We start from the raw sequence: 23,236 nt of genomic DNA on the forward strand, positions 1-23,236 counted from the left end.
GGGTTTCCTCCGCCGGGTGGCTGGTGTCTCCCTTAGGGATAAGGTGAGAAGTTCGGTCATCCGGGAGGGACTCAGAGTTGAGCCGCTCCTCCTTCGCGTCGAAAGGAGCCAGTTGAGGTGGTTCAGGCACCTAGTTAGGATGCCACCTGGGCGCCTCCCTAGGGAGGTGTTCCAGGCACGTCCAGCTGGGAAGAGACCAAGGGGTAGACCTAGGACCAGGTGGAGGGATTATATCTCTTGGCTGGCCTGGGAGCGCCTTGGGATCCCCCAGTCAGAGCTGGTTGATGAGGGGAAAGGAACGTTTGGGGCTCTCGGCTGGAACTGCTACCCCCGCGACCCGACCACGGATAAGCGGGAGAAGATGGATGGATGGATGGATGGATGGGAGAGTTTTGGGCTGTTGTAATGCGTTTGCACCTTTTTGCCGCTGTAGTTTGTGATTGGACAGATGAGCATTACAAATGTTTTTGAATTGGGGAAATGTTCTTCCAACTCAAAGTCTAAAAGTGGCCAACACCTGCCCTAAGTTCCCTCTGCAGGACAGTGAGAATGGTGGAGCTGTGCGATGAGTGTGAGTGAGAGAGGACACATCACCATGGAAGGGTTTTATATTAAAGTTACAATTATTTTATTTATATAATTGAAAGAAGACAATCAGAAAGTCCTCATATCTTGTTTGTTTCTTTCAGGAATCCTTCCTATCACCTCGAACTTTCCTTCAGTCAGTGTACTTACCTGCACAACAACATGCACTGTTGTGTTCCTCAAACAGCATTAGTTTCACAAGTGTAGAGTGAGTCACACTGCTTTATAGTCTAAACACAATGCCATTAGCGAGAACACGTTGAGTGACTCCACACACAGCGAGTGTGAGCGGTACCTGTGTTCACCAGGTGAGCGACAGCTGTGTTGCGCAGAGCGATGAGCTGAACATCACGTCATCTGAGCGGAGAGTTAGCTTCACGGTAAGAACACTTATTGCCAAATTAAAGTGACAAAGGTGTTGGATGAAAGCTTAAAGTCAAAAACCACTTAAACACTGAGTATTACAAAAGTATATGTGACGGAAATGTATGTCTTATAAAATAAAACAATATCAAGACTATAACTGAAGATTATTAAATGACTACAATTTTGACTTTGACTTATACTCATGATATGGTAACACAATGGTTACGTTTCTGCTGCTAAAATGACTTAGTCAAGGTAACCAAAGAAAGACATTGCTAAATACTACTCCATTACTCTACTTAGTACATACTTGATCAGCCTTGTGAACAATTCCAAAAACCCAAAGACATTTTATTAACTGTCATATGTGAAATAATGATCAATAATGTATTGATAAGAAACTTAACAATACATGGCAGCTATGATAGATACTCACTGTAATTGCACTTTTTTCACAAAAACAATCAATGTCGGACAACAATAGACTGTATTTCAATTCATTATTCAAGTAATTCACACAAAACTGAAATGTCCAATAAAATCATCAGCCTTACAAAAAGTTGACACCTTAATTACAACACTCAAATAAACACCTGAATTATCTTTATTTGCCATGTATGGATATTATCAAAGTGGTTAAGGTTGAAGCTGTGGGAAACATGTGGTAAAAAGAAAGAGGTGCATGATGGGAAGGGGAGGATCAGCTCCAGACGTCCCTCTGATCATAACAGTGACCTCATACCAATACGGTTTACACCCTGCAGCAGACTGTGATATTCAGCCCTGAGGTATCACAATCTGTCCTTGTGTCTTGCCCGAACATTGACTGAGATTACGTTAAACTGTAAGCTACTCTTTTTATGGAAAAGATCTCAAATTAATCAGTGGGCTTGTTGTCCCCTCTTAAGAAGGTTTTGGAGCATGGGGAGGGACACATAAGAGGCTTTGGGGGCTGCTTTTATTAAAAGGATCTGACATCTACCTGCCCTCTCAAATGGCAGGCAATTTTGACATTTCTGGCACGCAAAGCAGCCACACAGAAATAATAATCACCACGACTGCTGGGCTGAGGGCCGGCTCTGGTGGTGGAGGTAGTTTACCTTAAAGGACACTCTGAACACATCTTAAATGAAATGCCTCTTCACAACAAATCACAGAGCACTTTATATGGCAGCTTTAATGTCTTCACATGGGCTGATTTCTCTCTTCATCTTTTCATTTTCCTGTTGTCATCTTCCACACGTATCATGTCGGAGACGGCTTGATGGACTCAATGTGTCGGAACGGCTTCTTCTCACACCCGTATCACTGCAGGACTCCCGCAGCACAGACAGTAAATACTAGGCCAGTTCTCACTGTGACGGTCAGTTGGAGATTCTTTTTATTTTCATACAGTTATCGTTTCCCATTCCCCACTTGATTGGAGCTTAAAAGCCAAAGCAGCTCAGATCGTGCCAGCATAAATCTCCAGGCCCATTAATCCGCCCTGGTGTCGTCTCGCACACAGAACTGCCCAATCATGTCTGGATATTCGTGTGGAAATTAAATGAATGATACACCGAGGAAGCTCACCGGCACTGCAGATTGAATGTAAAAGTAGGGGGGGGGGCTTTGTGCGTATGTGCTTATTCTTATGTGTGCAGGATATAAAGGAATTGCTTCTGTTCAGTTATGAGCATGTGAGGTCACATTCACAACGGCCTTTCTGCCTTTATTTAGTAACATCATGTCGAGTGATACTTTAGCAGGGCACTGACGGAATAATGCCTACAAATAGTTTAGAACCTTTGAAATGTTTAGAAATGTATTCCAACTATTCACAGGATATCAATATAAAAATATCAGTCAAATCTTATAATATTTCCCTGTATCTAGTGTGGTGAGTCTTGACTTCAAAAGTCCAATGAAAATAAATGCTAATCTAATACTTATACTTTATACAAATATAAATCTAAACATGCTAAACATTCTTACAGTAAAATACCTTCATCGTTTAGTGAAATACTGCTAATCCCCCCATATTCAAAAGTACATACCTATATTAGTGGATGCAAGTATACAAATAACATTTTAATTTGTGATTATTTCACTTAAATGAAATATATTTATTGAAGGGATGCAATTCAAACATGTACAGTAAAATAAATAGTTTTCCTTCGATTCTTCTTTTCAACACTCCCAACCATCTCTATATCACGTCAATAGGAATCATATTCTCCTGTTATATTTTGGGAGTTATTCTCTGGAGATTTGCGCATCGATCCCTTTTCTTCTACTCCAGACAGAACAAATATTTCCCCAAATTCTCACATAATCTAGAATGCATCAACCCACAAAGCAAAACGGCAATCTCTACAGTTCTCTCCAGTACGTCAAAAAATAACTATATAATCATAAACCTTTTATTTGCATTAGTATCATCTAGGGAGGAATAAGACATTCACTCGCAGTTGGATTTACCTAATTTGCTCCTCTGCCGTATAAAATATGTGTTTTTCTTTATTCTTCTGAGAAGGATTTGTTTTGCGCCTTCTGTAACATAATTAAAATATATCCTGTCTTCTTTTAATTTGGGACAATATTATATCTTCTAATAATCCTGCGACTTTAGTCTTCTTGATTTGATTTTTCGGTCATTGCTGATTTGATCTGCGGCAATTCTTCCAATCTCCTTTTGGAAGATAATATCAACTCTTAAGATGACTGATGCTTTAATCCGCAGCATTAATCTCAGACTCCCTTTCTTAAAGCCCCCGTCACACTGTCCTGAAATTGACACCAGATGGACACACAAATATGGAATTGTGAATTTCGCACGAAGATGGCCCCGAAGTTGGTCAACAGCCAAGCAACAGCCGAAGCAAGTACGATGCCTACAGAAGGCCACACGATGGCACCCGAACCACACAGGAAAATATGGTCGTAGACTTTACTGATGATTTAGAATGTATCCAGACTCAACGTAAGAGCTTGTGCCTCTTCGGGGGTGCTAACATTTAAACATACACTTTATTCTTTACTTTCTCCGTCTTTATATGTAGATTAGAAGATATTACTTATCTCTGTCATGTTGTTTCCATAGCAACAACAACTTCCTGTCAACAGCGTAAACTCGCCTTCAAAATAAAAGCATCTAAATTAAACAGGAAGTTAACCTAAATTACATTTAAGACACACAACTGCAACGAAAGTAACAAAAACAATGTAATATCCTTTTCAATTTCACAGAACACAAATTGGGTTGTTTACATAATATTAGGGGTGTAACGGTTCACATAAGTCACGGTTCGGTTCGTACCTCGGTTTGGGGGTCACGGTTCGGTACGGTTCGGTACAACAAGAAAAATAAAAAAAAAGTCCAAAATGCGTAATTCCAGGTTTGTTGTTATTTATTTTTGAACAGTAGTGCAAGTTTCAGTTTCAAAATAAGGAACTCTGACATTTTGAATAATTAACTGTATTAAACAGTTAAAAACAAACCACAAACAGCACCACACACTCAGATGGCCATATTATCTATAATGGCTGATGTCAAACAAAAAGGTTTCATCAAGCTGTAAAACTAAAAAGGATGTCTTGAAAATATTACATCATAAATAATAAGAAAGTGTTTCCAGAGCGCAAAGTCGTTGAAAAACAATATGCCAAAAGCTTCCGTTATTTATTTTGGTTTCACGGCTTTCATGTCTTCTTAAAAACAGCGGGGATCAGCTGTTGAACTGCTGTTGTCTTTTGCCGGGCTCCGGTGAGTGGCAAATCTGGGTGATGCCTTCTGATATGATTTAGCATGTTTGGCGTGTGTTACCATTAGCATACCGCACCGCTATCGAACAACGCCGACACACCGTCCTCTTCTGATCCACCACTCGCACACTTCATCGTTATTGTAGTCCACAGGGAACCCGAAATGTTCCCACACAGCTGATTTAAAAGAAGCAGATGGGTTCTTGCTCCTGTGTGTTATCTGAAATCGCCATACTAACTTTTCTTCTTCTTGTATTTAGTTCGTTTTGTTGTTGTTTCTTCTTGTTCTTCATTTGTTGTTTAAGGGCGGCTGGCAAACAGCTTTTAGGCGCAATACCGCCCCCTGGATTATATATAGTGTAGTGGATACTGCCCTGAATGACAGACTTTTTTCCTACTCGTAAAAAAAAGGCGTATTCGCAGTGTGACTGCATGTGCCGAACCGTGACGTCCGAACCATGACGGTACGGGACGAATACGGATACCGTTACACCCCTACATAATATGTTTACATGATTTTGTTGTTAAATAAATGCAATCTCGATGTCATCGTACTATAATACGATGGCTACACGACGGCATTGCGAGGGCTTCACGTAGTCGTGTTGCCTTCCTAAGACAATCGGGCAGCTTCTTGTTTCCTTCGTGAGGCGAAAAATGCCCGATGGCACCGATGATCACACGAAGATGACATGATTTGACAAGATGCCCTCACGCTGGCCTTACGAAGGGCAAAAAGGACACAATAATTCAACACGAAAATGAACCTTCGTATGGTCCTTCGGGAATTGTTTGGCATGCCAAAGATTTTGCCATCGCTCACGAAGTTGCTGCCGGAGCCTGAGAAACTCCACCGGCGGTCATATGATGGCTTAAGATGCTCTCACGAATGGCCCGATGTTGTTACGATCAGAGCCGAATTTGAACATTTGACAGGGGCTTAAAGACCCTGTCAAATCGTGTCATCTTCGTCTGGTGCCATCGGGCATTTTTCGCCTCACGAAGACAACACGAAGGAAAAAAGAAGCTGCCCGATTGTCTTAGGAAGGTAACTTAGGTTAACTTCCTGTTTTATTTAGATGCTTTTATTTTTGAAGGCGAGTTTACGCTGTTGACAGGAAGTTGTTGTTGCTATGGAAACAACATGACAGAGATAAGTAATATCTTCTAATCTACATATAAAGACGGAGAAAGTAAAGAATAAAGTGTATGTTTATATGTTAGCACCCCCGAAGAGGCACAAGCTCTTACGTTGAGTCTGGATACATTCTAAATCATCAGTAAAGTCTACGACCATATTTTCCTGTGTGGTTCGGGTGCCATCGTGTGGCCTTCTGTAGGCATCGTACTTGCTTCGGCTGTTGCTTGGCTGTTGACCAACTTCGGGGCCATCTTCGTGCGAAATTCACAATTCCATATTCGTGTGTCCATCTGGTGTCAATTTCAGGACAGTGTGACGGGGGCTTAAGAAAATGCTGCTGTGGGGGAGGGAAGGAGGCCAAGGATTAACAAATATGTAGTTTTTGCAGTCTGCTGTTCATGTCCACTCTAAATGGTCAGCCAAATAGAAATATTAAAAGTAACTAACAGGAGTTGAAAGTAAATGTATTACTTATTTAGACATTTTAACCAATCTATGTCCACACAAAAACACTGAGAAGTTGACTTAAATTAAATCTATTATGTCAATAGATTTCACATAACTGTATTAGGTTAGTTGAAAGCAATAATATTGAGTTGAACCTAATATTATTTATTTAAACTTGATATTATTGCTTTCAACTAACCTAATACAGTTATGTGAAATCAGTTGACATAATACATTTGATTAAAAGTCAACGTTTGAGTGTTTTCACTGAAGGTTTCTGCTGATTTCTGTCCTGAATACACATTCAACCACTTAAATGATAGCAACAGTAATGAATGAGGCGACATGTTCTTTCCACGTTCACCTTTATTTGAATTTTCATCGACTGAGGGGCTCTTCTAGAAGGCAGAAGCATGAGCCCACAGGTAACTTCACACATGAAGCAAAACACTGAAGGGAGTGAACCCGGGGACATGCGGCACACAGGAGGACGCACAGTTTAGGAGCACAATATGGAAAACAAGAGAAATGACAGGCACACTTCACTTCCAACAATCCCTTTCAACATGTTGGAGTAGCCCCGTCATTCATTCTGGAATGAAGTGCAGGGCACATACAAGACAGATGGCAACTCTATTACTTAAATAACATTAGATAAAAATAAAGCATTTGTTTTGAAATTGAAAATGTGAAAAACAGGTCTATTGGTGTGACAAAACCAAACAATATATATTGCCTTGTTAACTAATTTAAACAGAATGAAGATGGTGACAGGTGTTAGGTTGATGGGAAGAAAAAGTACCAACGTTTGAAGAAGTGTTTACTTTAACAACACAATGCAGCTTGTGTTGGGAGATTTATATTTGAGCAGTTTGACACCAAATGAAATGAGTAACAAAGCATAACTTTCTTTGTTGAGGATACATGCACACTTCTCACTCTGGAAAAGAAGAACAGACCTGTCCTCTTTGATTCAAAATCCTCTTTTTCAATTTAACTCCAAAACACACAGATAATGTTACGATTATTGTGTTATGTCACGTTTTCTATGTCTTGGTTTGGGTGTCTTGCTGTTCTCCCTGTCATATTTTCCTCTGGGTTATTGTCTGGTCCTTTTCCCTGTGTTTTCCTCCCGTCGTTAGTTTCCCTGGTGTGTCTAGTTGTCTGATTGTGTTCACCTGTGGCCCTTGTGTTTCTCCTCCCCTGCCCGGCTGTTTCTCGTCTTGTGATTACCCCTCCCTGTATTTAGTCTTGTCTCTTCCTGTGTTCAGTGTCGGTTCGTCTTGTGTATTGACGTGGTCTTCGGTGAGTGTCCTGTTCTGTCTTTGTGTATATATAGCCTTGGAATAAAGGAATTATTCTTACTCTGGTCTGCATTTGGGTCCTGCTTCCTGCACACCGTAACATTACGAACCGACCACCAATGGACCCAGCGGATTCAGCTTTTTTGATGCTACAGGCGGCTGCTAAGAGAAGGAGGCGCAAAGCCAAGCTAGCAGCCATGCCTCCATGCTCCAGTACCGGCCCACGCAGCTTTGCGTCCATACTAGATTACCTGGTTTACACAGCCAGGGTCCAGGCTTCCGCTCCGGACCTTACAGCCATGTTTCCGGCTTCAGAACCGGACCTTACAGCCATGATTCCGGCTCCAGAACCGGACCTTACAGCCATGATTCTGGCTTCAATTCCGGCTCCAGAGCTGGCCCATTCAGCCATGTTTCCGGCTCCAGAACCGGACCTTACAGCCATGTTTCCGGCTCCAGAACCGGACCTTACAGCCATGATTCTGGCTTCAATTCCAGCCCCCGCAGCCATGTTTCCAGACCCAGCTCTGGCCCCAGCTGCCACAGTCCCATCTCAAGTTTCCTCTCGAGTCCCCTTTCCAGTTTCCTCTCCAGTCCCCTCTCCAGTCCCCTCCTCTAGTCCCTCCGCTAGTCCCTCTCGAGTCCCCTTCTCTAGTCCCTCCTCTAGACCCTCCTCTAGTCCCTCCTCTCTCCTCTAGTCTCTCCTCTAGTCCCTTCTCTAGTCTCCTCTCGAGTCCCCTCTCGAGTCCCCTCTCGAGTCCCCCCTTGGTTCCCCTCTCGAGTTCCCCTCTCGAGTTCCCCTCTCGAGTCTCCTCTCGAGTCCCCTCTCGAGTCACGTCTCAAGTCCCTACCCAATGTCCTGGTCCGTTGGAGGTTCCGCTGGGGGTCCTGCCAACTCCATGTCCTGTCCCGTTGGAGGCCCCGTCGACTACTCCTCTGCCAGGGGTCTTACCAATCGTATGTCTGTCCCGTTGGAGGCCCCGTCGACTACTCTCCTGCCGGGGGTCCTGCCAACCCTTAGTCCTGTCCCGTTGGAGGTCCCGCCGTCTACTCTCCTGCCGGGGGTCCTGCCAGCTCCTTGTCCTGTCTCGTTGGAGGCCCCGCCGACTACTCTCCTGCCGGGGGTCCTGCCAACCCTGTGTCCTGTCCCGTTGGAGGCCCCGCCGACTACTCTCCTGCCGGGGGTCCTGCCAACCCTGTGTCCTGTCCCGTTGGAGGTTCCGCGGGGGATCCTGCCAGCTCCTTGTCCTGTCCCGTTGGGGGTCCCGCCGACTACTCCCCTGCCGGGGGTCCTGCCAACCCTTTGTCGTGTCTCGTTGGAGGTCCCGCCGTCTACTCTCCTGCCGGGGGTCCTGGCAACCCTGTGTCCTGTCCTGTTGGAGGCCCCGCCGACTACTCTCCTGCCGGGGGTCCTGCCAACCCTTTGTCCTGTCTCGTTGGAGGTCCCGCCGTCTACTCTCCTGCCGGGGGTCCTGCCAATCCTATGTCCTGTGCCGTTGGAGGCCCCGCCGACTACTCTCCTGCCGGGGGTCCTGCCAACCCTGTGTCCTGTGCCGTTGGAGGCCCGCCGACTACTCTTCTACCGGGGGTCCTGCCAACCCTGTGTCCTGTGCCGTTGGAGGCCCGCCGACTACTCTTCTACCGGGGGTCCTGCCAACCCCATGTCCTGTTTCCTTGGAGGCCTCGACATCACATGTCTCGCCGGGGGTCCTGCCAACTCCTTGTCCTCTTCCGTGGGGAATCTTGCCGAGGCCTGTCCCACCAGCTCCGACACCGGGTCCTGCCCGGCCTCTGGCGCTGTCCCGTCAGCGCCTTCCTGCCCGGCCTCCGGAGCTGTCTGGTCTTCGCCCTCGAGCCCGGCACTCTGAGAGCCGGAGTCTTCACCCTCAATCCCGGCCCCCTGAGAGCCACGGCCTTCTCCCTCGAGGCCGGCCCCCTCACTTTCCCGGCCGCGGCCCTCGCCCTCATGCTCGGCCCCCTGAGTTCGCCCGCGGTGGCCTTAGCCCCTCCATAACCCCCACCTTGGACTCTGTCTTGCCCCCGGGCCGTCCGCCCGAGTCCGCCTTCTCGGCTTCTGCCTTGCCCCCGGGCCGTCCGCCCGAGATCCCTTCCGGGTCCTCCGCGGTGCTCCTGGGTTGTCAGCCCAAACCCCTCCTCCGGTCCCCCTCCACCCACCCTGCTGGACATTGTTTTTTTTGGACGTTTATGGGACTGTTTTGGTGTTTTAGGGACGTCTGGAATCCGTCCCTTGAAGGGGGGGTTCTGTTACGATCATTATGTCACGTTTTCTATGTCTTGGTTTGGGTGTCTTGCTGTTCTCCCTGTCATGTTTTCCTCTGGGTATATTGTCTGGTCCTTTTCCCTGTGTTTTCCTCCCGTCGTTAGTTTCCCTGGTGTGTCTAGTTGTCTGATTGTTTTCACCTGTGGCCCTTGTGTTTCTCCTCCCCTGCCCGGCTGTGTCTCGTCTTGTGATTACCCCTCCCTGTATTTAGTCTTGTCTCTTCCTGTGTTCAGTGTCGGTTCGTCTTGTGTATTGACGTGGTCTTTGGTGAGTGTTCTGTCTTTGTGTATATATATCCTTGGAATAAAGGAATTATTTTTACTCTGGTCTGCATTTGGGTCCTGCTTCCTGCACACCGTAACAGATAATTCCCCATACATATTTAACACTTTCATTTAACTATGTGCATTCCATTTATTCTGTGTACTTTCATCTCTCATGCAAATAATCGTGATGTGCTTAACGGTTGATAAAATGGCATTTCGCTGCTTGGTTCAAACTGATGTCTTACATACTTGTCCCAACTTTGCAGATTAATCTGGTGATGTTGATTTAGGGTATTTATTTAAATGTTTTGTCAAAAATATGGTCTTGCCTTTATGATGTCAGACCTAGAGATGGCAATTTGTTCAGAATCAGTTGTCCATCCTTCTGCCAAACACTTTGAAATATATTTGAAATGGATCAATCACAAATGGATCAATCACAATATGTTTGACCATAAAGAGTTATCATCCATTTGTTGGCAGGTTTAAAAAACACAGAAACCTGGTTCATTATCTCACTTTGAACCACCATAGATGAACCTGGATAATTTGACTGTTTCATACTGTAAGAGTGCTCTATGTACCTTCAACAACAAGCAACAGGAAGGCCACCATACAAGGACTGTAGATAATATAAGTGGCACAACATGAAGGAACCATCATGTCTTCATGTTGTGCCAGGTGAACTGCATGTAAATGCCGCATACTGCCGCTCTTTATCATCCTAATTAGAAGGCGGCTTTGCATGCAGGGCCCATGTCTCACACTCCTGTCACATTTTCGCTCTGTTTGGGGTATCCTGGAAACTACAGTAATTTTCTCACATTTCAGTTTTAGTTCTGAGGAATAACAGCTTGATGAGCCGACAGAGATAGTTTCTAAATGAACTGCACTCACAGGACAGCCGTGCGTGTCACGGGTGTTTATGGACACAAATGTTGTTTTTCTTGTATAAAGTCAGACAGAACTGTGGAACCATTACATGAATGAAAAACTGAAACAGCAAATAATCATGGAGCTCATGGAAAGGCTGTTTGGATTCCTAGGCAGTATGCTGCTCACCCTCTTTTCTTATCGTTTTCAGGACCTTTGATTTAGTTAACGTTGTCCTCTTCGTCACTGTCCTTCATTGAAACGCCATGCATCCCCCCCTCCCTCACTGAGGCCGTGGCCTCTTCCAAGGTCAGCCGGTTCCTCACTGTGTCATACATCTTACTGTTCAGCGTGGAGTCCAGCACCCCTTGAAGACGGAAGTCACGGTACTTTTTCTATCACAAACAAACAAAACAATCAGAAAGATTCACCGCATCAGAAAAGCAATGCATGGTCATATTTTATTTAACTGGTGTATCAATTTGTTTGTATACGAAATTATTTGAATCAGGAAATATAAACAGATCAAGCCTGAAGAAGGACAGGGAAGACCCTGAAACTGCACACAATTTAAAAAAAACTAGGGTTGAGATTTAAAGAAATTATTGCTATATCCGGACAACATTTACAAGATATATTTAATTGATTGTTGATAAAAAGAAACAATTAATACCTCCTAATCACGAATTAAAATAAAAATGCTCTCTGTGTCAAAGTCAAGAGGCCCTATTATGCTTTTTGGGGTTTTCCTTTTGTGTTCTATGGGATTTATTTTACGTAAATGGTCTGCAAAGGCAAACGTCCCAAAGTTCACGACAGGGAGATTCTCTCACATAAACTCCCCCCTGCTTGAAACGCCTCGAATGGACTCCTTATCTTCTTCCCTAACTTTGTTGGGACCTTTATTTGGAAATGCTCATGGACTACCAAAGGAAAAGGAGTTGAGAAACAACTAGCTGAAATACATTTGTACCACTTTTCCACAGGACTGCTTCCTAAACCACGCACAGTTCACGGTCGATTGGGTAGTTCCCACTTTGTTATGTGGAGCTGTTTTGAAAGTTGAGTTGCAAACACAGCACGAGCCTCAGCCATGTTGCTAGCTAGCGCTATTAAGATGCCGGTATTTTGTTTATAGACTGTATGCCCACCAACAATACCTACAATTGTGTAGAAATATAGAGATCTTTATTTTTAGTTCACAACACGCTGAAACGTGTTCAAGTGTTGAGGTGTGTTTATGAAGTTCTAATATTACGGTCGCTATCAGCTTTAGCTTGGCTGTTAGCTGGATTAAAACTATCTCTGGTCCCTGTAAGTGTTAATGTCAATCTGGTGTTTAAAAGTCACATTTTGTGACTAAGTGTCATTATTTGTGGATGTATAATGTCTGAAACAAAATGATGATATAGCTTCTACTGGGGGTTTAAGTGTGGAGCTTTTGGAAGTTAAGTTGCAAACACAGTGGAGCACGCTCGTGAGCTGTTAGTTCGCCGGAGCCTCGCAGCGGGGTCACTGCATTTGCGCATTCGATGTATTGCGCCGCATTTGCGCATAAGCTGAGGCCCCACGCAGTCTGCGTGATCTGCGTGTAGGGGGGGGCGGCACTCCATATGTGACTGTTTTATGACTTTGAGCCGATTGCAAATCTGCGTGACTACAGTGTCCGCGGATGTGTTAAAAGCATGTACAGCACAGGCCTTGAATCTCCTGAGAGCTGAAGAAAATCTGCGTTGTGTATTTTTGTAAGTTTGTACATAATTATGTGGGGAAAGCAGCAATTCAAGAGGTTGAATTATTATTGCCGTAAGATATGTGGTGTAGAAAGGTACATGTAGTAGTAAAGTCTTTACCTTGACAATCCGAATGAGTATCTTCAGCTGATAAAGGTGGAGCTGCAGGTCCATACGGTCAGTCAGCCATGTTCCTAGCAGGTTCATTGTGCTGGTGTACCATTGCTGTAGAAACACAAGCACAGAGGACAATTGTCTAATACTCCAAGAAACAAGAAACTTAACATATCACACACACGTAAAACAACATTTCAACACGTTTTTGAAAGGTCCTTACACACCAAACTGACACCAAAGAACACGTCCCGACGGAACGTGGCCTCACGTGGCCTCACGTCTCCTGCGTCTTGGCCATGTGTCGCACTGGAACACACCGCAAAGACTTCAGCCGACGGCCAAGAAGCATGTACGAACTGTGCATGCGTGAGTGGCAATAACTATCCTTACCAGCAGGGGGCGGTAGTGTGTATTCGTCATTCAAAAGAGGCAACAACCGGAAGACAGACTGCGTGATAACCGAGAGAAGAAGAACAGACTGCGTGATATAAACAAACAACAAATAGCGTGTTCCATTTTCCCTCTACAGCGAGAAGCTCACGGGGCTTTCCCGAACCTGTGTCGAGAGCTGGAGTTAAATGAAATCTCAGATTTGCCTTCTTAATAGTTTGTTTGGGTCCCTCACTTCCGTTTCGCTTCTCATGCACTGATTCGCTAGCTGAACAGCCAATCAGAGTTGAATCGGCGGCGGAAGGTGTCGGCACGGCGGAAAAGACACGACGGTGCAGTACACACCAAGACACACCAATCTGAGTAGGGCGACACGACGCTCATCGACGGCCCGACATCTATCGACGCCGAAAATCGGCTTGGTGTGTCAGGACCTTTATGGATCATTTAGGCAGAGTCCAGAGGGACAAAGTTGACAAACCCATCCTCAGCAGACCGACGTGTCCCATCTGAAGATGTTCATGAACAGCCTAATCAGGCCATTAGAAAATGACAATCGGCACAGAGCAGGCACTTCTCCCTGACAGGGGGTCTGCTGCCGTTCAGCAATGCCCCCACAATCTTGCCGGCAAAGTTTAGGAAACAGTCGTACTACTTGTCATGTGGGATGCCATCAGATATCCCTGTAGGCTTAGAATTAATTAACATCTGGAACGTAGACCCCGGGAAGATCCATCAACCAATGAGGCGTCAGTTAATGGGGATCCTAACGAAAAGGGAGGCGCCGCTTATGAAGCTCTTGGTGCACAGCAGCAAGTTCAGCCATGGGTACTTGTCAAATTCCATGAAACAAATCTTTTAAATGTCAGTTGAGCAGTATGTTCCAGGCTGTGCTGCCCTTTAGTGTTGCCGTCTCACTCTTCAATCTGGAGGACAGAAAGGTGAGGGATTCTGGGCTTGTGTACACAACAAATGAATCCCAGTAACGTCTCATTCAGATACAGAACTGCTGAGGAAACATAGCCAGTGGCAGTTCTGGGTTGGACCTTACAGTGTTCCCAAACAGACTGGACCTATTATGTGCCAGACATGTTTGTCAGTTTTTTAATCTTTTCTTAATTTGTATTTCGTTTTTAGCACGCTTGTGATGTTTACATAGATTATTCTGTTTTGCAGTACTGTATAGGAACTATCTTTTTTCAAAGCTCTAAACGTATTATACAAATGTTTCACTCTACAAACTTGGGAACAAATTTAAACTTATTTCCCAACCTTACAGATGGATAACCAACTTCAAAAAAATCATAAGCCAAAAAAGATGTTAACAAAGCATGTTCAAAACTTTTTAGTTTCACCTGAGAAAGTGTCCATTGCTGTGCTAGTTCCCGCATGTTCTGGTTTCTGTCTTTGCAGCGTGTTACTGTATTTTGTTGGGTCCTCTATATTGGCAACATTTGCTTTTCAATGCAATTAACACAAGTCAGTACTCACAAAGTACTGAAGAACCAAAGCCACCACTTGTGACTACCGGTTACATAGGTATATCAAGCTTCAACCTTGAAAATTTGCCACTGCTTTATTTAGAGAAGCCTTCCCTCACAGTGACCTCTGCAGAAACAGAGCCTAAAGGCTGCAGATGTTTCTCTGTGGGCCCTGACTGTTGCCAGTCTAATTGATGGATAATGATGAGCGGGGCTGATACTAATAGAAGTCGACTGACTTTCAACAGTCAGGGTCACAGCAGAATGGATGGGGGGCTGGCTAAGAATGGGAAGAGACATGTAGAGGAAGGGGTAGCGGTGTGTTTACTGTATGGCTGTGTGTTTGAAACAGATGTCATGCCATGGGGTGAATTGTACAACATAGATTTTATCCTTGAACGTTTACTCTTTATATCTTAATGATTAAATATGAGCTATAGTCAAATAAATAAACACATGAGTACTATGAGAAAACAAAGTACTAAAAACAAACTGTCCCAACAGGTTTTTACTTGAACCTTTACTTGTACTGTGATGTTACCTTTGAACCTGTGCATGCAGTGGCCTAACATGGTGAAACAAATACTGCCAGGTAAGATAACACTGCTACGCTCAGCCAACGTGGGGCTATTAGGGACTGTGTTGGTCCGACAGAGTAATTGACCTCAATCGACTACGTTATGTATGCATTGTTGCAATGCATTGTGGTTGCTTGTAGAGATGGCAGTTGATGGACACCAACAGAACTTGTAGGTGTATTCGTTGAAGCCTTAACTTTTAAATACTTACTCAACTGTATTTATTTGTAGTAACTTTCGTAACCATTTACGCACGTTACTACAAATTAACCTCAGACCAAATTGGCTGCAATTCGGCCAGGATCCAACGGCCCCTTCCCCACTTCCCCACCCTGTACTCCTGGGCCCTTTGCTCAGACCACACACATCTTATCAGGGTTTAACTACTGCATGCGGCATGTTAAGAATTTGTGTGGAAATACTAGACCAAGAGACACAATGACAGTCTCAATAACACCAGATCAAGAGTTTCTGCAGTGCTGGAGATACACTTTGTGAATATATCTGACATAAGTAACCAAAGTATCGCTCCACTCTGAAGTCAAAGAGTGGTTCAAAATGACCAAAGTGGAACAACGGTGGACACGTTTTGAAGAGCCATTTCTCAAAGACATTTGAGGTGTTTGTAGATGCAGAAAGTAAGTTATGTGTAAAATGTCAACAGAGACGTTAAGAGAGTTCAAATCCTTTATCTGGAATTATAAATCTGTTCACTTTCATCTTAAACAGGGGGGCATGTTGTTTTATATTTTTGCAGGAATCGTTTGACCTTCACTAACATGGATCTATTGAGCTCTTCAAACCATAGACACAGTTTTAGCTCAAACTTGGCTGCACTAACAATGACTTTTATAGTACAAAGAAATGATTTGGAGTTTTGGATCAGACCAAACCCAAAAGAACAAAACGTGTTCAGAAGGACAGCGGGATCAGACCTGCATGGCCAGCAGGTCTACATGTGGGTCAAGTTCAGTCCGCGGAACACGGGTGCAGAGAGATGGCTGCCGAGGCGGGGTGAATCAGAGAGGCGACCCGCTGCCAGCAGCTCCCTCTCTGTCGCTGTGTGCCTGTGAAGGCTCCGGCGTGGCAGCAGGCCTGTGATCTCGCCCCGAGCACAACCCCCCGCCGAGAGGCCAGGCCTGGAGTGACTGATCCACTGACTGGCTGCTCTCCCTCTTCTCTCATACACTCCTTCCTCACTTCTCCTTTTCTTTAGACTTTGCACCGTGTCACACAGTTCCCATCTGCAGCCATCTTTACAGCAGCCATTTTGTGTCCTGTTCCGCTTTACTCCTCTTCACTTTATATAAAAAGAGGCTTTGACAGCCATGTCACAAGTCTTCTTGCTGCCATGACTGGCATTTTGGAGGTCTGTCAGGGACATCTTGTGTACACATAATGCCTGTGAACTTCGTCAACTTTAAGATCTTTTTAATGCCAGTTTGAAAACAGTACCACTTTCCTCATTGAAAAGGACACAGTGACGGTTGATCCATCATCAGATCAGACTGGTTTACATTTCCCCAGAACAACCGGGCACAAAGACTGCTGAAATGCATTTAAGACGTTAATCATAACCTGCGTTCAAGACCGTTTTCCTTAATCTACTGATATCCGCTAAGGGTGTGTTATGCGGTATAGATTATATTCCCTAAAATGATGTTTGTGCTTTTGTATATTAATGCTATTGACCCTACTTATGTAATGTCACCATCCTTACCTGTCGACACGTGGACTGACCACATGCTATATGAGCAAGGTTATTTCCCAGATTCCCAATATATTTAAATAATTATAAGACATTTTAATTGTGATTGGACATCATGTTTTCTTACTTGGGGAACAGACCCCAGAAGTTGATTGAGACTCTGCTTGCATTATCTGGACCTTTAACAATGGTTTACTAAAGTTATTGAACTTCTACTTCTGACTGAAATCCAGTTTCTTATCCAATCAGCAAATCGTCTTTTCCAGCTGGTATGAACTGTCATGTCTGTAAATAACCTTAAAATCCTTCAGATATCCGTAATGGAATGATCCAGAAAAGGACAGAAGTTAATCCCTCAAATCTTTGCAAGACCATTTTTTTTTATATAATCGTGGGTGATTATCCAATCGGTGAACACAAGGGAGAGAGCATTATTCTCAAGTTGTCTTGAAAAGAGTCATCTTAGGAAAGTAATCATAGGGATACGTCCATGCAGATGGGCCATGTGCTAGACATTGCATGCACATCATCAGCTGTTCACTTCCCAGCTGTTTCAGATAGCCCTGGAGGGTAGATTATATGAAGCATCGGCTCTCAATCCCAGCATCCTGAGAAGTGTTCCCATGGCTTCCTAGTTTACAGTACGTTCCCACTGGTTTGGGGGGTTTTCATTTTCAAATGTTTTAATTAATATGATCAATAGAAGGATGAGGCTATCGTGGATAATGTAACAAACCTTTATGTTGAGACAACCAGTTTCCTTTATACTAACTTTGAGAGGAATCAAGTGTTGGCTCTCGATACAATATGCACCTCTGCTGTATGAAGAAGAAGCAAGTCAACCTGAGTGATGCACATTTAAAATGTGTTTTGGTTAAAAATGAAGCATTTCTAACTTCTAATTTCTTTTATCTTTTATCAAGAAACAAATATGTTTCTAATGCAGCTGTTAATCTTTCGAACACAGTGTTGGGATTCAGCATAAAGTCAATTAAGAAGAATCCTTTTTCCCAAAGCAGCTTAATGCGTGACACATTGTGCCATAAGGGAATGGCATACATGTGGACCACATCTGCTTTTAGGGACTCTGGAACTTACCTAGTTTCTATGTAAGTGATTTCACAAAATCTGAAGGCAAACGAGTTTGAAGTTCCAAATGACCAAACGGAACAACTGTGGACACGTTTTGAAGAGCAGTTTCTCAAAGGCATTTGAAGAGTTGCCCTCATGTGTAGGAGCAGACAGTAACACAAAGTAGCTGCGTGTAGAACCACAACAGAGACGTCAAGATAGTCCAAATCCTTCATCTGGAATGATCATTTATTTATTGTTCTGATCCGCGTTCATCCTAAACAATGAGGCTTGCTTTTTCTTATTTTTGCAGGATACCTTTCAGCATCTCTAACAAGGATCTGCTGAGCTCTTCAAAAGCTCCAGCCACAATGTCAGCCTGAACTTGGAGCCAGTGTTCAGGGCTGGGTCAGACACAGGTCCAAATGTACTTGGAGCCAGTGTTCAGGGCTGGGTCAGACACAGGTCCAAATATACTTGGAGCCCGTGTTCAGGGCTGGGTCAGACACAGGTCCAAATGTACTTGGAGCCCGTGTTCAGGGCTGGGTCAGACACAGGTCCAAATGTACTTGGAGCCCGTGTTCAGGGCTGGGTCAGACACAGGTCCAAATGTACTTGGAGCCAGTGTTCAGGGCTGGGTCAGACACAGGTCCAAACGTTGGGGAAGTTGAAGCGACTACGCGTGTGTTGAGCTTGTCAAATGAACAGTGCTGGTCCCTCTTGCTTTGTTCCTATTGGCAGTAACTAACAAAAGGAAACCACCAGAACAGACAGATCCACCCGAGCCCTCTGAGGCGGCATGGGATCAGCAGGGGCTCGCGCTTGTTGACAGCCAAAAGAAGCGTAATATGGCTCTGAATACATAATGCCATAACCCGACAGGGATCAAATCTGTGACATTCTAACGAGTTCCATCTGAAGGAAGGCCTTCCATTCCTTCAAGCGGTTATCTGTGGGTGTGCATGTATGTGTGTTTCGTCACCTCACGACATGCTTATGAACCCTACCTATACACAGGCGACATGCACGCTCTGCACAACACAACACACACACTCCCACATACACACATATACATCTGCCGGTTCATCCCCCTTCAAGCGAGAGTTGGGAGAGAGAGCGACCTCCTGCCCCCATCTGACACCAACCCACCGAAAACCCCCCCACACACCACACACACTCACAAGCCTCGCCTCCAAGCCACTGTTAACACCCGAGTATTCACATGGCGCTTGGCAGGGGGGGCCTGCCACCAGCAGGATTTGATGCAAAAAATGGCACACCTCTCCTTCTTCCCCTCCCCACCCACCTCACCTCTTTCATGACCCTTTTGCATATATCTTCTGTGTAGCGTAATAAGAACGGGCCTTTTTACTATTCCAGGGCAACAGCACACGCAGCTCATTGCTTCAAGTTTCACCAGAGCTGACGCATCCTGCATCCTCCGAGAGGACTGTGAAGAGTGGCAAGCAGAAGTGTGCATCAGAATGGATCAGTTGACCCTCTGACACGAAATACAGACGTAACCTAGATGTGTGTAGAAGCTGAGCCCTACATGCTAATGCTACGTATGACAGTTAGTACACGGTCATAGAGCCACAGGAACTAAGGTCATGAATGCAGTACCTCTTTCCTCATCTCTAAAGATACAAAGTGACTGTTGCTCCATCATCAGATCAGACTGGTTTACACGTTTCACCACAAGAACTGGACACAAAGGCTGCCGACATGCATTTAGGATGTTAAACATAATCTGTGTTCAAGACAGTTTTCCTTAATCCATTGTCAGAGACTTGGTTGAATAAAAACTCCCCATCCTCAGCCATGCATATTCCTGGCTATAATGTTTTTAGGAAAGATAGAGCTGTGGGCAGGGGTGGGGGGTTACTGTTTTATATCAAAGACCACATATCATGTAATGAGTTTCAATGCTCTGCTGAGAATGAGCTTGAGCATATCTGTCTTAATGTTAGCCTGTCCCCACAGATGTCTTTCATTCTCATTGGAGTGTACAGACCACCATCTGCAAAAGCTATTTTCTTTGACACATTACAAAAAATGCTTAGAGAATGCAGTTCTGCCAAGGAAATAATATTAATGGGTGACTTCAATGTTAACTGGGAGGACAAAGCAAGTAATAAGGCACTAGAACGGGTATCTAATCAATTTGATCTCACACAATTAATTAAGGGGCCTACTAGAATAACCACATCCTCAAAAACCCAGATTGACCTGATTTTCAGCAACAAACCTGAAAGGGTGACAAAAACCTACAATATTATCACTGGTCTGTCTGACCACAACCTAACTCTCATAGTCAGAAAGCTCACTAAATCCCGCTTCCATTTGAAACCCAGTACAAAATCGTACCAATTAAGAATACCCAAGAGTGATATTGATGAATTCGACAGGGAAATTAAAACATTAACTGGAGCCAAATGTTATCAGGTGCAGATGTGGATACCAACACACATGCCCTTATGTCAACAATCCAAAATATATCAAAACGATTCCTCAGGAAAAGCGAATCTAAGTCCAAAAATAAACGCACCCTCCCCTGGATTAATAGTGACATCAGGAAATCAATGAAGGAGAGAGATAATGCTCTAAAGCACTCTCTTAAGTCAAATTTAGTGACTGACAGGCTTATATTTGCGTCCTTACGAAACAGAGTTACAAAGGAAATCAGGGCAGCTAAATCCAACTTCTTTGTTAATCTCATTCATGAATCTAAGGGAAATCATAAACAAATCTGGGACTGTCTGCAGAACCTAACAGGGAAAGGACATAAAATAACAAAGCAGCTGGAGATCAGTAACAATGGAACCTTATGTAAGGGGCCAGCAGAAATAGCGGCTATTTTTAATAACCATTTTATTGATTCTGTGAGGCTGACTATAAACAGTCCCCAAATTGGTCAAATACATTCATCACCTATTGATTATACACAGCCAGTCTTCTCCCTGACAGAGACTTCTGAATCCAAAGTTAATTCTATAATTTCTTCTTTAAACAATTCCAAATCAAAACACACTTTTGGACTGGATTCTCTGTTTCTAAAGAAACATGCTACTACCCTCACAGGGACAATTACCAACATAATTAACACCTCTTTAAGGGAGGGAACATTCCCAAAAGACTGGAAGTTAGCCATTGTTGTGCCAGTCCACAAATCCGGGGACACAACTGATGCAAACAACTATAGGCCCATTAGTATTTTACCTGTCATGTCTAAGATCTCTGAGAAATGTGTAGCTGAGCATCTTAACAGTAGTCCTTTCACACTACACCCCATGCAATTCGGCTTCCGAGCCAATCATTCCACTGAGACCGCAAATTGTTTCCTTGTGGAAAATATTAAATAAAAAATGGACAAAGGAGGCATTGTTGGAGCAATCTTCTTAGATCTTAAGAAAGCTTTTGATACAGTCAATCATCAAGTACTCATTCACAAAATGTCCTATTTTAATTTCTCACCCAGTGCAATAGACTGGATGAGCTCCTATCTGCCAGACAGAGTTCAGTGTGTGAGGGTAAATGGCGAGACATCACCACCCCTGAGGAATGAACTGGGTGTACCCCAGGGATCTATCCTGGGCCCAATACTATTCAGCCTTTATATAAATGACTTGCCCTCAGTGTGCACTGGATGTGAGGTGCAAATGTACGCTGATGACACTGTCATTTATGTCCATGCAAAAACCAAGGCCCAAGCTGCGGCCAAATTAAATGATGCAATGGTTCATGTAAATCAATGGCTTACTGACTCACAGCTATGTCTGAATGTTAAGAAGACAGTCTGTATGTTTTTTAGCAAGACCAACACTGTATCACACTGTGAACCCCAGGTCTATGTGTCTGGGGAGGTCATTCAAACAGTTACACATTTTAAATATCTAGGCATTATCCTTGACACTACTTTATCCTTCAAAAAACAAGTGAGAAAGGTAATGCAAATAACTAAATACAATCTAGCAAACTTTAGATATATAAGGAACTGTTTGACAACACCTGTTGCAAAACTCTACATGACTGCCATGATCCTTCCCCACCTAACATACTGTATGACCAGCTGGACCCAGGCGAATAGCACAACATTAAGGCCTATCCTGTCACTTCACAAACAAGCTCTCAAAGTGTTGGACAGAAAACCTAAGCTATACCACCATTGCAAAATCCTGGACAAACATAACCTGCTCAGCTGGGAAAATATATTAAAACACACTGATGCATGTCTCATTTTTAAAATTCTAAATGGCAAGGCACCCCCACCACTCTGCACTTTTATACAGCAGAAAAATTCAAACAGCAGAACCACAAGGTCTGCCCTAAGAGGGGACTGTGTAGCCCCTCTTAGGTCCAGTTCCTTTGGCAAACACTGTTTCTCTGTGAGGGCACCTACACTCTGGAACACAACACCATGCAGATCAGGAATAACACCTCTTATCATACATTTACCCACAATCATAAGAACTGGCTTTTAAACAATCACAAATGTGAACACTTTTAACTGAATCAAGGTATGATGATATTTCATCTGTTTGCATGTTTGTTTGTTCCTCTCTATTGTTGTACTACTGTTCCTATTTATTGTTGTACTGCTATTTATTTATTGGTGTACTGATGTTGTCTGCTGTACTCTATTTAATTATGTTCTTATGTTCTAGTCTTGTTGTGGTCAGTTAACATGTTGCCAAGGACAACAGTTGAAAATTAGCCTGCTGGCTAATACTGGCTCATTTACAGCAATGTGAATTAATGTGCACTGTCCTTTAAATAAAATAAACAAACAAACAAACAAATACAGTTTTATGATAGGGTGTTTTATTCGGTTTAGATTATAACCCGCAACGCAATGGTTTGTGCTTTTGGAGTATATTAATGAAATGGACCCTACTTATGACACGTCACCATCCTACCTGTAGACCCATGGATTGAACCACATGCTACAGTAAGTGGCCCGTAAGGTTATTTCCCAGATGTCCATATTCATTTGAATACTGTGACACGTGTTTTCTTCCTGACAGGTGTTCAGAAACAGAACCCAGACGTTCAAGATTCCTTGTGACTCTGTGTAAGCCTTGTCTGTACCTTTAACAAAAGGTTTACAAAAGCTGTTGAGGTTCTACTTCTGACTGAAACTATATTTGATAT

At 43.8% G+C, this 23,236-nt stretch overlaps 1 protein-coding gene across 1 annotated transcript in view; it reads right to left on the reverse strand.

Annotated features, from left to right (window-relative positions):
• Positions 1–9,771: 9,771 nt before the first annotated feature.
• Positions 9,772–23,236, reverse strand: part of cadpsa (Ca2+-dependent activator protein for secretion a) — a 252,895-nt gene continuing 239,430 nt past the window's right edge. Inside the window, exons 27-28 of the mRNA XM_034084138.2 lie at positions 12,861–12,965; positions 9,772–11,402 (exon numbers count right to left, since the gene is read on the reverse strand). Coding sequence (XP_033940029.1) covers positions 11,229–11,402; positions 12,861–12,965 — 279 coding nt within the window. The 3' untranslated portion in view covers positions 9,772–11,228. The remainder of the gene's footprint in view (positions 11,403–12,860; positions 12,966–23,236) is intronic.

This window comes from Pseudochaenichthys georgianus, chromosome 5 (assembly GCF_902827115.2).
Source record: "Pseudochaenichthys georgianus chromosome 5, fPseGeo1.2, whole genome shotgun sequence".
In the NCBI taxonomy this organism is placed as follows: Eukaryota; Metazoa; Chordata; class Actinopteri; order Perciformes; family Channichthyidae; genus Pseudochaenichthys; species Pseudochaenichthys georgianus.